The sequence below is a fragment of the Dromiciops gliroides genome, chromosome 3 (assembly GCF_019393635.1).
Source record: "Dromiciops gliroides isolate mDroGli1 chromosome 3, mDroGli1.pri, whole genome shotgun sequence".
NCBI lineage: Eukaryota > Metazoa > Chordata > Mammalia > Microbiotheria > Microbiotheriidae > Dromiciops > Dromiciops gliroides.
This window is the reverse complement of record NC_057863.1, coordinates 90098973-90115995: the sequence shown is the minus strand read 5'-3', so window position 1 is coordinate 90115995 and position 17023 is coordinate 90098973. Positions and strand designations below refer to the sequence as shown.

At 39.9% G+C, this 17023-nt stretch overlaps 1 protein-coding gene across 1 annotated transcript in view; it reads right to left on the bottom strand.

The window, feature by feature from the left end:
- The window catches only part of CPB2 (carboxypeptidase B2), a 62605-nt gene that overhangs the window by 33744 nt on the left and 11838 nt on the right, over positions 1 to 17023 (bottom strand). Inside the window, exons 2-5 of the mRNA XM_043990590.1 lie at positions 16634 to 16709; positions 13150 to 13274; positions 10626 to 10734; positions 2298 to 2399 (exon numbers count right to left, since the gene is read on the bottom strand). Coding sequence (XP_043846525.1) covers positions 2298 to 2399; positions 10626 to 10734; positions 13150 to 13274; positions 16634 to 16709 — 412 coding nt within the window. The remainder of the gene's footprint in view (positions 1 to 2297; positions 2400 to 10625; positions 10735 to 13149; positions 13275 to 16633; positions 16710 to 17023) is intronic.

Here is a 17023-nt window from a genome sequence, read left to right as displayed (position 1 = left end):
AGATCACACACTATGGCCAGATGGGATTTATATCAGGAATGGAAGGGTGGTTCAATATTATAAAACCATTAGCATAATTGACCATATCAATAACAAAGCCAAAAGATATCATGTGATTATATCAACAGATGCAGACAAAAATTTTTGACAAAATATAACACTCATTCCTATTAAAAACACTAGAAAACATAGGAATTGATTGAGCTTAAAATGATAAGTAGTATCTATCTAAAACCATCAGCAAGAATTATCTGTAATTGTTTTTGTTGTTTGTCATGGTCAATTGGATTTAAGTGAGGGAGGGCTATACAAGGTCACCAACCTCACTCTCTCCTCCAGAGCTATCTGGGTCCAGTGGCAAAATATCTATCAGGATGACTAGAGAGGCCCCTGGATGTTTAAAACAATTGGGGTTAAGTGACTTGCCCAGGGTCACACAGCTAGTAAGTATCTGAGGTGAGATTTGAACTCAAGTCCTCCCAACTTCAGGGCCAGTGCTCTATCTACTGTGCCACCTAGCTGCCCCAATTATCTGTAATAGGTATAAGTTAGAAGCCTTCCCAATAAGATCAGGGATGAAACAAAGATGCCCATTATCATCACTATTATTCAATATTGTACTAGCAATGCTAACTATAGCAATTAGAGAAGAAAAAGAAATTGAAAGAATTAGAATAGGCAATGAGAAAACAAAATTATCACTCTTTGCAAATGATATGATGGTATGCTTGGAAAATCCTAAAGAATCAACTAAAAAATTAATTGAAATAATTAACAACTTTAGCAAAGTTGTAGTTTTGAAGGACTTATAATGAAAAATGTTACCTACCTTCAGAGGAAAAACTGATGTAGTCTGAATGCATATTGAAACATACTTTTTTTTCCTCTATTTTTCTTGGGGTTTTTGTCCATGTTTTCTTTCACAACATTACTAAAATGGAAATATGTTTTTCATGACTGCAAACATAAAACCTATATCAAATTACTTACTTCTCCATGAGGGAAGAAGCCAGGGACAAAAGAGAATTTGGAACTCAAAATTGTTTAAAATTAATCATTAAAAATTGTTTTTACATGTAATTAGAAAAAATAATATATTTTTAAATTTTTTATGTGCATGCTATTCCCTCCAATAGAATGTTAACTCTTTAAGGTCAGGGATTGTTTTATTTTTGTCTTTATATCCCAGTATACAGGCTTACAGTCATGTATTTAATTCAATCCATTTAATATTTTGTTAAATCATTCAAATGTAAGGTTTTAATTTTTTTTTCAAATGTAAGTTTTAAAAGAAGGACTCGAACAGCCATTTTAATTATTTAGAACTGGAATTTCATCAAGCAAAAGACCATTCCAACTCACTCTGAGTTTAGGAGTATTATTATGGTGTAAGGCTTGAAGAAGTCTGGGATCTAAACTGAGACTATGTAGATTGATCCATAAAGAATTTGGTTAGGAAGAATCAAAGACTTCTAAGAACATAGCAACAAAGCTCTAGAATCTTCAGATCTGTCCTGGGCATCCAAAGACATTATAAACAGACTTGTTGTCCTACAAAGTCTGGCTTTCGGGGCAGCTAGAAAACACAATGGATTAAGCACCAACCCTGGATTCAGGAAGACCTGAGTTCAAATCCAGCCTCAGACCCTTGACACTTACTAGCAGCATAACCCTGGGCAAGTCACTTAACCCTCATTGCCCTACCAAAAAAAAAAAAAAAAGGTCTTGTTTGCCTCTTTCCCTTCCTTTGCAAATGAAAACTCTACACTAACAGAAAGGCAAGAAGATAACTCTAACTCTCTTCCATGGTGGCTTTTGAATAAAATGAAGAAAAACTGTGAAGGGAGAGACAGAATCTCCCAAAACTACATTGTACTGATTTTTTATATATTCCATATATGCTTATATGTGAATGTGCTATCTCCCCATTAAAATATAAGTTCTGGGAGCAGCTAGGTGGCACAGTAGATAAAGCACCAGGCCTAGATTCAGAAGGACCTGAGTTCAAATCCAACCTCAGACACTTACTACTTACTAGCTGTGTGACCTTGGGCAAATCACTTAACCCTCATTGCCCTGCCCAAAAAAAAAAAAGTTCTTTGAGGGAAGGGACTATCCCCTTTTGTTCTTTTATCCCAATTTTTGGTACAATGCTTGGAATAAAATAAACCCTTAATTGACTGACTGTTTAACTGAAGGAATTGAATTTTTAAAGTCACAGCCACTGTTGCTGAGAGCCATCACCTTGACACCCCCCCAAAAAAAATGACAAAGCAATTACTTTTTCAAAAGGTTACCTTCAAAACATAAAGTGGTCTCTTCTCAAATGAGGATCCGATGTATATTTTTTCAAGCATATCAGCATGCCTCTTAGTTATAATTTCTATCCACTCATAAATCTGCCAAAATAGAAAGAACAATTAGCTAATAAAGTTTTAAATTGCAAAAAATAGACAATGCCATGTCATTTAGTGGACCACTGGAAGAATGTAGTTTCTTCAGCAGAAGCAGATGAATTCTCAAATCATTTTGCACAGTGGGGAAGATATGGGTTGCGGGGAGGGAGATTTGTTTGCTTGTTTCTAGAGAACTACTAAGAAAGTCAAGATCATAGGCTCAGAAGTTCATAGTTGGAAATTACTTTAGGCCATCTAGTGGAATCCCCCTTATTCCACATATTAAGAAACTGAACTCCTAAATGGTGACATTTGCTTGCTCCAAGTGACTGGAAATTTATTTTGATTTGGGGACCCTACCTTTGGGCTGAGATTAGAAAGCCTTAGGCCCTCAGGGTCTCTTCTGTGTGGGAGGTGCTGGTGCCCCTCCCCCTCCCCTTCAGGTGAGCCAAAAAGCCCCGTGGGCTGTATGAGATGCCAGATCAGACAGCTGGGGGGACAAAGCCCCCAACTCCCTCTTCCCTGAGCGGATCTATCCGAGAGATCCCAGGCTTGTCCATGCCAGGCTCTGGCGTAGCCTGTGCTGAGGCACGTGATGCTCGAGCGTCCCCCCCAGCCCCAACCACAGCCCTGGCTGGCAGATTAGCTTGGTCTGTGGGGGCGCAAAAAGCCCCGAGATTTGAGAGGGGAGAAGAAAGATATATATAGACCTGGGAGTTAGCCAGAAAGGGGGACTGACAAGATTAGAAGAACAGAGAGGAGGACTGATGAGATTTTAAGGGAACGGAGAAGGACACAGGAGAAGGCTAAAGGACTAGAGCAAGAGGCAGATGTACCGAGCTTGGGAGAGGCCAGAAGATTGAGAGAACAGAAGGACACTGGAGCACTAGGAGAACAGAAGGAGAGGTCGGTGAGAGAGAAACACACGGGTTCAGCTTCAGTAAGGAGAGGAAAGTTAGAATCAGGGGGATTTACAAAGTGAAAGGGGCATGGATTCGGAAAGTAGCTGAGCAGAGAAAGTAGAACATACCCTAAGGCAAGAGGCGGCTACAGCCCTTATTGTATTAAAAAAGTTCCAGGGGCAGCGGGTGGAAGGAAGCACCGGAAAGCAGTCAGGTTGTACATTTTATTTCTCTGTATTTTTATGTTTAAATAGTATCTCATAAATAAACTCTGCTTTGATTATTTAGTTAAGAGGCTTCTTAATCTTTTGCTTCTTAATTTTGGGAGTGGAGCAATGTGGTGGAACTTTGTAGATGGCCCATATTCAATTAATAGCAGTCAGATAGCCAGTCAGTCAACAGTCCCAGATTAAGTACCCCAGTCAGATTAGTCCCCCCAAATTAGTACAAATTAGGCCTGTAGTTCAAAATATTTTTACATGACATAGCAAGTAAGTTTCAGGGACAGTTCCTCTACTCTGCCTCCAAATCCATTGCTCTGGCCACTATACCAAATGAGAAAAAGTCATTAGTGCTCATGAGTATTATGGCTCCTGAAACTTGTTAAAATTTTATAAAGATTTTTAAAGAAGGAAAAGTTATGAAAAGTCTCTTCACAAAGAATCAATATCTCTGTGTAAGAAATCCATTTCCACAATTCCTAAATTCTTCCACATGTGTGACCTTTAGGGAAAATGTCAGTAGATTTCTGATTTAGATGAATTTCATGAATTAGATGGTTATATCAATAATTCTACAAAGAAATGTCATGAAGAAAGCACTAAGGAAGTACAGTATGTCCTGTGGAAAATCCAATACTCCCAAGATGACAGGCTAAAATACCATTTCCCCACTAGAAGGCCACTGGTACCAGGTCAGTGGACTAACACAATATTCTGTGGGTACTCCAGTAGCGTAGAGAGGTGTTGTCAGTTCTAAGAAACATTAGTCTCCAACTTTTTATTGTAGGCCTACCTCAGGGGTACTACCTCAGACCATTCAAATAGTCCTCAAGGCTCTGCCCTGATACAAATTCAGCCTCCTTTGGAGGTAGGCTAAGGAGTCAGCTCCTTAGAGTTGACTAACTTAAGAGTTAGTTCCTGGGGGCAGCTAGGTGATGCAGTGGATAAAGCACTGGCCCTGGATTCAGGAGTACCTGAGTTCAAATCTGACCTCAGACACTTGACACTTACTAGCTGTGTGACCCTGGGCAAGTCACTTAACCCCTACTACCTTGCAAAAAAAAAAAAAAAAAGAGTTAGTTCCTGGGGGTTTAAATCCATTTTGAGGTGAACCTAGAGGTTTGGATTGGTCTAGAACCTCAAGGTCCTTTGGGGAATTTCTCCAAGATGGAACTAAATCTCCAGGGCAACTCTACAGTTCATCTGGCAACTAGAATACTATTGCATCCCTACTAGCAATGACCAGACCCTAGATTGTACTTCCCAAGATAGTTCCAGAACTGGTATTGAGCAAAGCCCTTAGCATTTGGGGACTAAAGCAGCATTTTCCCTCACATCCCAGAACAGAATAACTGTATAAAAGCTGCATGGTGTTATTTTAGGCCCTTCCAGAGCATCAGGTGCACTTTGTGTAACATCTGGCACATTATAGGCACTTAAATGTTTATTGAATTCAATCTAATTGAAAATATCCACCCTCCCCAGGTGAAATGCTGACTACAATGCAAATGCAATAAATTCACTCTCTAGAGTTCTTCCTGTGGTATTCTTCTAGGCAGGATAATCTAGATAGAGGAGAAGTTAAATCAATTTATATTAAAGTGTCAATCACTTAGCAGCTCGCTTACTAAGGTTCCTTCTAACTTTGAGATTTTGAGGACTTTCCAACTAAGGGCCTTCCAACTTTGAGATTTGGGGATTGGCCATTCAATTGTTTCTGAAAGGATAGGAAACAGCCCATTGGGGCACCTAAGAGTGACTTTGCTTTCTTCTTTCTGCTTAAGGATGGTGTTGTGGGTAACTAGATAGTAACCAACAAAACCCACTTAGCTATCCTAGAAAACCCTCAGAACCCACCAGAATGCTTTAAGGAGATTCTTCTCATTTCCATTTGTTACAAGGCCTCAAAAAGTATTTTAGGAACAAACAAGTCTTCCTTTCTTCCATTTCTTCCATTTCTTTCTTTTAGTCCAGGCCTAGAAAGGCCTTCCTGCCTGATGGCAATCAGGTATAACGTAGATCAAACTAGAGTTCATTTGGTGATGCTCTGTAGAAATAGAACACTGTGCCAAAGTGGGAAGAAAATGTCTGACGTGCTTGCCCGGAGTCAGTGGATAGTCTTCTCTCTGTAAACCTCTTAGAAATGGGCAGGGAGGGGGCAGCTAGATGGCGCAGTGGATAGAGCACCGGCCCTGGATTCAGGAGGAGCTGAGTTCAAATTCGGCCTCAGACACTTAACACTTACTAGCTGTATGACCCTGGTCAAGTCGTTTAACCCCAACTGCCTCACTTAAAAAATAAAAATTTTTTAAAAATTAAAAAAAAGAAAAGAAATGGGCAGGGAGAATAATCCCACTATCTTTCATACAGTCCATTTTAATCTTTTCTCCTTCCTTCTCTTTCTACTCTTTCTCCTTGGAGTTAGGGTAATACCATATTTCCTGAGATTATATATCCGGGGAGATGGGGAGGGAACATTTATTTAATGCACCCCAACCCCCAGCCTTAACCAGTGTGGAGCAAACAAAGCTTTGCCCCAGGCATGGAGGGAATGGCTAGGACTCCACACCTTGAGAAATTAAGGACAAAAGAGAGAAAACCCTCCTGGATCCCCCAGCAAACACAGTATGGAAAACTACATTCAAGGATGTATTTCCCTGTCTGCCTTCACTTCAACCTCCCACCCAACCCACACTTGGAGTAGGGTGTGAAATTGGGAGAACCAGTGGAGCCCAATCTTTAAACATCTGAGTAGAGGTGGGTACCTGGACCCATGATTGTGTAAGGGGAGCAGAGCATCAGGTTGCCTCCTTCCAAGATGTGGGCCCCAGCTGTCTATCCCCCTGCCCACCCTGGCTCTGACCCACTGCAGGCCTTCCTTTCTACCTCATCCTCCCAAGAAAAGTCAGGGTGGGTCAGAGCCCAGAATCAACTACACGCTTGCCATGACTGCTCAGCAATTGATGGTAGGAGGGAACATCCTATTGGCATTAAGAGTAGTCACCATAAAAACAAAAGAATAGTCACCATAAACTCCCATTCTGACCTGCCTATAAAAAGTTAGCCTTTCTTTCTGTGTCAGAGCAAGAGGAAGAGACAGACACTGGAGTTTACCGCTCCTTCTTCCCCTTCCCCCAACATACATGGCAAGGGTAAGACCACTCAAGTGTAAGTCTCCTCAGCCTAGATCCAGTGAGCAAGGGGCTCCTTTGCATTCCTTGCCTAAAACAAAGCTCACCTACCATCAGCACATTCACAGGATTGTACCTGTTTATAGATAGGAACAGCAATCATTAAGGCAATGGAGGGAAATGACAGGTATATGGAGAAAGGTGTTGGATCAACTTTGCTCCCACACCCACCATCTTAAGGCCTCTAGACTGGTCAAGAATGGCATAACTTAACACGTAGTTAATGAGGTTAATTAAAATAAAAAGCAATCATTCTATCTTTCCCTTTCCTTTCATAGCCAAACCCTTAGAAAATACACTATATATGCCTTCATTTCTTCCCCTCCCATTCATTTCTCAAACTCTAGCAATCTGGCTTCTCCCCTCAGCACTTAGATGAAACTGTTCTCTCTAAGGTTATGATATCAATAATCTCTCAATTGTTCTTGTTAAATCTAATAGCCTTAACAAAAATATTGTAAAGAAAAAACAACTTTGAGAGATTTAAGAACTCTAATCAATACAATAACAAACTATTATTCCAAAGGAATGGGAATGTGATAGATGCCCAAGGTGCAAAAAATGAAGTACACATTTGTAGACATGCCTAATGCAGGGCTTTGTTTTGCTTGACTCTGCATATCTAATACAACGGTTGTATTTTTCTCTCTTTGAATCTGGAGGGAGTAGTGGTTATGGGAAGGGGGACAGAGAGAGGAGAGTCACCAATAAAAAAGTATGAAAATAGGGTCATTGAGACTTTTATTTTATTTTATTTTTAGTGAGGCAACTGGGGTTAAGTGACTTGCCCAGGGTCACACAGCTAGTAAGTGGTAAGTGTCTGAGGCCGGATTTGAACTCAGGTACTCCTGACTCCAGGGCCGGTGCTCTATCCACTGCTCCACCTAGCTGCCCCAGGACAGTTTTTTTTTTTTAAATGAACAAAATAATAGAATGAAATTTAGTTGGAAAAACAGCCCAGCAAGACAGCTCTGAAAATAACATATTTCATTAATACAGACTTAAAAAAGAAAAGTAAGCTGGCCTGTGAATACAGATTCACAGCTTTGTGTAAAAGTATCTTTTTCTGTTCTCCTTTGCATATGGAAATGCTCATCCTATTTGTTGTTGGCTAAGTTCAGACTTTTTTTTAAATCAGCTTCTGAAGATAGGATTTGAAAATGCAGACCTTAAACAAGAGAAGTGACCAGATGTTTGGGAGTTTATGTCCAACATCATTACTTTTGTTCTCAGTGTATTAAAATTTTCCATTTAATCTAAAAAAAAATACAAATCTTTTTTTCCTTTTTTTTTTTTTTTCCTGCAGGGCAATGAGGGTTAAGTGACTTGCCCAGGGTCACACAGCTAGTTAAGTGTCAATTGTCTGAGACTGGATTTGAACTCAGGTCCTCCTGAATCCAAGGTCAGTGCTTTATCCACTGTGCCACCTAGCTGCCCCTTTTTTCTTTTTTTAATGAAATTTTTTTAATCTATGAAAATCTGTCTTCTCTCCTCACTAAGAAAGTCTGATAACTTCTTCTCAGTCTTTGTGCATCTTTTCCATCTTGTATCTGTTGATACTGTTAACTCTCCATTCTTAAATATCTCTATGCTTGGCTTTTAAGATACTGCTCATTCCTAGTTCTTCTACCTAGCTGACCACTCTTTCTTAGAGTCCTTGACTGGATCATCACCTACATGCCACCCCCTAATAGTGAGTGTCCCCAGCTGGCCTGTGAATACAGATTCACAGCTTTGTGTAAAAGTATCTTTTTCTGTTCTGCCCCAGGACTCGCTAGTTGGGGACTACTGTTCTAGCTTCCAGTGCTCAAAGCCACAGCTGCCAGGTAGGGGATAGAGTGAGCTGCCCTCCCTCCTACTCACAGGAACTAGCTCAGTCCACAGAGAAGAAGGTGGCGGGGGGGGGGGGGGGCTGTTACTTCTTCCTGCCCAGAGCTGGTCATTCCCAATGTACCCATGTGCTAAGTTGGCCAGAAGCAGGAAGGGCAGCTCTGCCTATGGTTCATGGGATGGCTCCATTACATATACATAAATACATATATTTACATAGACACACATATATAAATACATAGCCAAAAGGTATATGTACATAGACACACATATATATACATATATATGTATATATTTTTATATATACATACATACAGAGAGAGAGAGAGAAATATAGCTAAATGATGCAGGGGATAGAATACTGGGCCTAGAATCAGAAAGACCTGAGTTCAAATATGGTCCCAGAGACTTACTAGCTATGTGACCCTGGGCAAGTCACTTAACCCTGTTTGCCTCAGTTTCCTCATCTATAAAATGAGTTGGGGGAAAAAAATGAACTGAAGAAGGAAATGACAAGCCACTCTGCAAAAAATACCTCAAATGAGGTCACATAGAGTTGGACATGACTGAAACAACTATACAACAAATATAAATATGTTTATATATACCTATATGCATGTGTCTATATACTCTTTAATACATATATACATGCAGATATGTATATATGTAAACATGTGTGTATATGTACACACATACTTGTATGGATAGCTAAGTGGTACAATGGATATGGTGCTGGGCCTGGAGTCAAGAAGATTCATCTTCCTGAGTTCACATCTGGCTTCAGATACTTCCTAGCTGTGTGACCCTGGGCAAGTCACTTTAACCTGTTTGTCTCAGTTTCCTCATCCATAAAATGAGCTGGAGACCATTCCAATATCTTTGCCAAAGAAATTCCAAATGGGGTCATGAAGAGTCAAACATGACTGAAAACAACTGAACAACAACTATACACACGTTTACACACATATATATTTTATACTTTCAGTGTACTTTCCTCACAATTCTATGAGGCATCCATTATGAACCCTCTATTTTAATTGTGAGGAAATTAAGCCTCTGAAAAGTGGTTCCCCTCCCCCTTGTCTACAGTCCCACTGCTGGCATCACAATTGGAGTTCAAACTTAGCTTTTCGACCTCCAAATGTATCTACACTTTCTACTATACTATACTGACTCTAAAAGGAATAACAACTCACATTGATATGCTGTTTATAAATCACTTCCTTCTCAACAACCTAGCGAAATGGGCTGTTCAAGTATTTTGATCCTCTGTTTATAGTTGAGTAAACTGAGGCTCAAAGGATTTAAGTGCTTTGAACGCAGGTCTTCTGCCTCCAAAGATGATGCTATTTTCACTAAACCAGACTCACCCTACAGAAACTATTCTGCTGCATAAAGGTAAGAGAAAAGCATTGCATTATTTTAACCCAAATACAGCTCTTATAAGGAAAAGAAAATGTATTAACTTATAATATGCAAAGTCCAGATGTTCCAAAAGTCTCTTAAAGCCTAGAGCTTCTGAAGCTTAAAACTGCAGTAAGACTATTGGAACATGCTGTATAGGTGACTTGAGAATTAATGAAGGATAACAACTTCTTATTATTTCCTTAATTTTCTACATTTTAGCATGAGCTGGGTTATCAGTCTCTCAGTAAGAAAGTGTGGATTTCAGGGTACTAGCTCTAATCCGGTGTGAATAAGTGATAGTATTCCTTCCATTGGCATTCCCTGCATGCATTTTAATTGAAAAGGCCCTGCTTTATTTCTAGTCTTCCACCTCCAGGTAACATGACCCCCTAGTGTATTTCTATAAATAGGTCTGCCAGTGCTGCTGCTGCTGTTCTAGAGATAACTGAATTTCAGCGATGGGAGAAGACACTCTGGCAAGACAGTTTGCAGAGTTTAAATAACCACAGTCTTTTTGGATGAAAGATGCCAGAAATCTGAATTGCTTCAAGTTAATCAGTGTAGGTATTATTTTCCCCAGTGCTTCTGTGATTACAGCAATAAATTATCCTTCTGGGGAAATTGCTTTCCTTGATATAATGACCATGGTATCACTTTATAGGAAAAGGTGGGACTTACTTCAGTTAGTGAGTGATATTGTTGGTAGTACGATGAAGAGGCCCGGGGACTGAGTGTGTCATTGATGGTTTGTTGTGTAATAAGTTCTTCAACATCTTCTACCAATACCCTAAGTAGTAAAAAAAAATTATTATTTGGTTTCCAAAGACAATTTGCTGTGCCTAGGGAAGCCAAAACAAACATGCTTTTCCTGGAAAAGACCACCATGATGACTAAGACTACTACCACCATTACCACTACCACCCAACTACTACAGGTATGATAACTATTACTTTGATTACAATCACTTGAGCCCAGAGTTTAAATGTGACCACAGACATTTCCTTTGTGACCCTGGGCAAGCCACTTAATCTCTGTCTGCCTCGGTTTCCTTATCTGTAAAATAGGGTTAATCCTCCCTTCCAGAGTTGTTATGAAAAATCAAATGAGAATATTTGTGGAGCACTTTGCAAACCTTAAAGCACTATATCCATGTTAGCTATTACTACTACTGTGACTGTGACTAGTACCACCACCGCTAGTATGACTATTATTAGTGGTACATTAACTATCACCACCACCACTAGTATAATTACTACCATTGTGATATCTACTCTCACTACTATTACTATGATCAATAGTTCCACATATTTGTCTTATGCTTTACAGCCTACAGAGCACATTAACATATAGGAACTCCTTGGCTCTAGACAACCCTTACCTGAGGCAAGCAGAGTAGCAATTACCCCTATTTTCCAGATAGGAAAATTTGAGTTCAAGAAAGTCCAATGGTAATAGAAAGTTTTTCAAATTAAAAGAGGAATTAAGTTTTATTGGGGCAGGGAGCTTTATATTTCCCCCTTGGCACCTAGCATAGTGCTTTGTACAGAGCAGGAATCTAATAAATGATTATTAAATGAATAATATTACAAGCAGGAATTCACATAGCCTTTTAGCCATTTACCTGAACATAAAGAGAAAGCATTCCCCTAGATCAGAGTTTCTAAGCATGGGGTCCGTGAACTTGGTTGGGGGGTTTTATGCCACTTTTTCAATATAATTGGTTACCTTTGTAATCTTATGTATTTTTTTAAGTGAGGCAATTGAGGTTAAGTGACTTGCCCAGGGTCACACAGCTAGTAAGTGTTAAATGTCTGAGGCCAGATTTGAACTCAGGTCCTCCTGACTCCAAGGCTGGTGCTCTATCCACTGTGCCACCTAGCTGCCCCCACTCTTATGGGGGTTTTGTTTTGTTTTCTTTTGTTTTTAATTTTTTATTCTGAATAGAATTTTATTTTCCAAAATATATGTAGAAACAAAATTTTAACATCAATTTTTTTAAAACTTTGTGTTCTAATTTCTCTTCCGCCCTCCATTCCCACCACCCCACCCACAAGAACTCAAGCAATTCAAAATAAGTTATACATGAGTAGTCATGGGAAAATTCCCATATTAGCTAGTTGTGAGAGAAAACAGTCAAAAAACCCCAAAACTTCAGATTAAGGAATCATCAAAGAGGAAATGAAAAAAAAATTTTAATGTGTTTCCATTTGTTTTCAGATACTATCAGTTCTTTCTCTGCAGATGGGCTGCAATCTTCATAAGTCTTTCAGGGTTATATTGGATCTTTGCCTTGCTGAAAATAACCACATGCTTCCCAGCAGATCATCCCCCACTATTGCTGTTATTTTGTATACAGTACATTTCACTCTGCTTCAGTTCATGTAGGTCTTTCCAGGTTTTCCTGATAGTATCCTGTTCATCATAACCTTTATATAGGACCTTAAGCTTGACAGAGAATTTTCTTCATAAAAGCCCAGCAGAGTAGGTACCATACATTTTGCCATTATAATCAATCATCATAACTATTTCCCTCCATCCCACTCCCTTCCCATGACATTTACTCCATCTTCTTTTTACCTATTCCTCCTCAGAGGTATTTTACTTCTGACTATCCTCTCCCTCGCTCTGTACTCCCTTTTTTCACCTTTCCTTCCTTGTCCTCTTCCCCTCCCACTCTTATGTATTTTTAAAATATTATTCTAAGAAGGGGATCCATAGGTTTCAGAAGACTGCCAAAGGGATTCATTACACAGAGAAAAAAATTTAAATCCCTCTTCTCTGTGGTAGGATTTGACAGCACTTAAGATTCGACAGTCACCTTTCCATCTAAATTATTCCTTCCAATAAAGGCACTCTATAAGTAAGGGACTTTATCATGAGGCATACACCCTAACTGGATTAACAGGGTAAGCCATTACCACCCTTTTCAAACAGCACAGAGCAGGATCCCAAGGAAATAGGCTGTGATCAGGTGAAGTTTTATGGGGAGAGAAGGCTCCTGATGGAATGTTGTTTGGAGCACTGGGCTGGCCAGGCTGGGGACAGGATAAGGACATTGGGTGTCTGGTTGGGGGAGGGGAGAGAGTGATGACAAATGGGGTTGTCTGTCTCCTCAGCTTAAACTTAGAACCATAGATTCAGCAGGTACAATAGGAGTTTGATATGGTGCTTCTGCTTTTCCAACAAACAATGGTGTCCCGACCTGAATATGATTTTGTTCTGCTCTAAGAAGGTTTTCACACTGTCCACATGAGAATCGTTGACGTAGAAATGGATTTCTTTTGACTTTTTAATGAACTCCACATCTTCTGGTTTCCAGAGAACAACCTGCCATTTTTCAATAACAAAAGAGACACATACTTTGTCATCCTTCAATAGGTGGAAACACAAGAGTTAAGTCGACAAGAGTCCCAAGATACTAAAGTAGTAATTATCAATTTTTGCACTCAGGGCAAGTAGTACAAACCAAATCTAGGGCAGGCAGCATGAGGAAACCTTAGGAGGTGAGATTGGGTGGTGGAAATGGAGAGCAGAGCAGTGCCAGTGGGAAAAACCCACTTGGTTGTGTCCATAGCAGGGAAAGAGGAGAAAGCACACTACTGCTTTCCCATTTTAACTAATTATTCTGTTATTTCTAAGCTGTTACAAAAAATTAAAGTGTCATCATTGTTCTTGTCAGGACCTCCACACAAAGACCACTCCTCTCTTTTCACTCCTCTCTCCTTTTTTTTTAGAAGTTATCTTGTATTCCAGAGTTAAGGCCCAGCAAGCAATCTGTGCTCTGAGCTTGGCATAACAATAATCCTTTGCACTCACCCTCTGGATGAAATCTGTTGCAGCTAAATCCCAGAATTGGCTCAAACCCTCCCCAGGTGGCCTCTAAAGTTGGGCAAGAACCTGCAAGAACAATATTGGGGTCATGAAGCCCTGCTACTAATAGACCTTTTGTCACTTGGCAAACTTGCCCCATTGTCACTGTTACAACTCACTGCTGCTGTAACACCTCACTGCTTGATTCGTTGTCTTGCACCTCAACATGTATCAAGGCTTAGCCTTGCTGCCTTGGGTCTCCTTGGTCCTAGACCAGGCCCCAGAATGCATGTCTAGTTTCCTTCTTCCATTGGAATAAAGAAGGCTTTTTGCCTATAACCTCTGTGAGCTCTTTGGTTATTTCTTTTTCAGAGTTGACACCCTTTAAATTTAATGTCTTGGGACAAATCCCTAATCCTCCTACACTAGTTATGGCTCTGCAAGTACCCCCCTGGTCAACATCCAAATATATTCTCTTGGTGTAATGACAAAGGGGAGGATGTCAAATGAAGAGAAAGGGTAAAACTTTAATGTAGAAAGAGTTCATATAAATATGGGGGGTAGAGCTGTTTCACCCTAATCATTTTGGTAAGCTTAACAGGAGGTGAGCCTTTGTTTAGAATGTCTGCTTGTCCGTACCTCTCTCCCTTTAGAGAAAGATGTGTCCACTGGCACCATGTAAGGAGACCAAAAAAAAAAAAATAGTTTCTGATTAAGTCTCAGTAATTGGGCCTGTATCTAAGATCAAGGATTTCTTGATTTAAAAATAGAAGAGACTTCAGAGTCCCTTTCCCTGGTTCAAACCCCTTATTTTACACATGAGAAAACTGAGGGCCATAGGGAATAAGTGATTGCACAATATGACACAGTTAGTAAGTGAGAGGTGGGACTCAGTTCAGGGTTCTCTGACTCCAAAGTCAGTAGTCTCTCCACCAGCCCACACCACTTGCCATTCTTGGGATGATGGACTTTGTCTGAGGAACCACTCCTCTGTGGTGGCTTATAAAAGAATGGACAAACTACTCTTAGTTCCTTTTTACTTTTTCTTTCAAAAATTTTTTTATATGTTGGTTCAATATTATCTATCTTTCCCAATATATTCCTTTCCCAGGGAGTCATCCCTTATAACACATAATAAAAAAGAAAATCAGTTCATCAAAACTGACCACCACATTGACCAAATCTAATATCATAAGCATTGTTCTAGAATCCTAGTCTCTCCATCTTCACCCCTCTACAAAGAAGAACAGGAAGTGCATTTTCATATCTCTTCTGAGGGTCCAAAGTTGGTCATTATAATTCCAAAGGATTTAGCTTCATTTGCTTTGTTGTTCTTTCCATTAATATCATTGGATCATTGTGTATATAATTTTCCTGGTTCTGTTTACTTCACTTTGCATCAGTGCATAGAAATCTTCTGATGCAACTTTGTATTCATCATATCACTTTCTCTTACAGAGAGCCATACATTCATATGTCACAATTTCTTTAGCCATTCTCAGATCACTGAACATTTACTTTGTTTCCATTTCTTTGCTACTGTAAGAAGCAGTCTGGAGTAGTGGAGAGAGAGCTGCCCTTGGAGCCAGAAAGACTTGGGTTCACAGTCTTGCCTCTGACATACACCGGCTATGTGACCTTGGGCAAGTCACTCAACTTTTCAGTGCTTTAGATGACATTCTAAGAGAGTTCTCTAAATTGCAGAGGAGGCACTAACCTTTATTTGTAGAGGGAGTTTCCTTACTAGTGAGTTCCAATGCTACGGAAAGCACAGGTCAAATTGCTTTCCCACATTTACTACTATAAAAAAAATGCTGCTATAAATATTTTGATGTATATGGGAACTTTCTTTTTATCATTGACCTACATGTAGTATCTTTTTTCTTTTTAACCATTTTGCGTTTTGAAAGACAGACCAGCGTTTAGCAGAGAGGACTTTGCTTCTGGATTGAGAGTAGGGAGTAACCTATTACATGGTGCTAATCTATGCATGGGCACAATTTTGCCCACAGGTATGCCCAAAGTATGATTTGGGGCAGAAACATATGGGAATTGCATGTCCTCACCTACCTTAAAGGAGAGATCTTGAAGAACATGTACTCTACTTCCCCACATCCCTACTTCTCGTTAAAGGAAGAAAGAAATGTTTTTCTAGGCAGTATGATGCTGGAATCAAAGAGGAAGGGGGTCCTGAGCAGTGTGCCTCTTGAAAAAAAGAAGAGTCACTCACCTGTCCCTTGCAACAGTAAAGGACTATGGGGCAGCTAGGTGGCGCAGTGGATAGAGCACTGGCCCTGGATTCAGGAGGACCTGAGTTCAAATCCGGCCTCAGACACTCTACACACTGACTAGCTGTGTGTGACCCTGGGCAAGTCACTTAACCCCGATTGCCTCACCAAAAAAAAAAACAAACCAGTAAAGGACTAAAGCCACAAAATGGGCCTAACGTAAGTGATTTGGTCAGTGATAGTCTGATAGCATCTCTTATGAAGGCCTGAATTCCAACTCAGTGCAAAATAATGAAATTGATGTGTATACCAATACACAATAAAATATTATTTAACTTTCTGATCAAATAAATCAAGGGGATATGAAAAGGGGGACAGGAACCAGACCTATAATTTCATGGCGATAACAGTACCCCGGGGAAGACCTATTGATGCAGATTGGTACCTCTCTCTGCAACTTATAGTATTGGAGAATTCTCTAGAGCACCAAGCAGTTCATTGACTTAGCCAAGGCTACACAGACAGTATCTATCTCAGGCAGGGGTGGGAAAAGCTAAGTGTAGATATACAAAATACTATATAGGAAAGAACACTAAACATGAAGCTTGTCAAAGACAATCAATGTAATGGTCATTGTGAATAAATTACCTCAAATGTCATTGTCATGTTCTGGAGAATTCTGACTTGTCTAGTTGTTCTAGGGAGAGCCGTTAAAACCTGGCCACTGGAAAGAAATAACAGGATTAAGAAAAAATATTAAAAGGGAATTTCATTGTCCCAGCAGCACCTTAAACCCAACCCATCGAAAGTTAAACTCATCATATTTCCTGAGATAAATAACCACTCTTTCTTCCTTTCTCTTTCAGGTCTCCCAGCCATCGAGACTTGAAATTTATACGATCTTTGATTTCTTCTTCTCCTTCCTCCTCCAAATCCAAACAATTACCAAATCCTACAGATACGTCCATAAGCTATTGGGCACTTGTTTTCTCCTCATTACTCTAGTTCAGACCCTCCTTACATTTCACCAGGACTGTC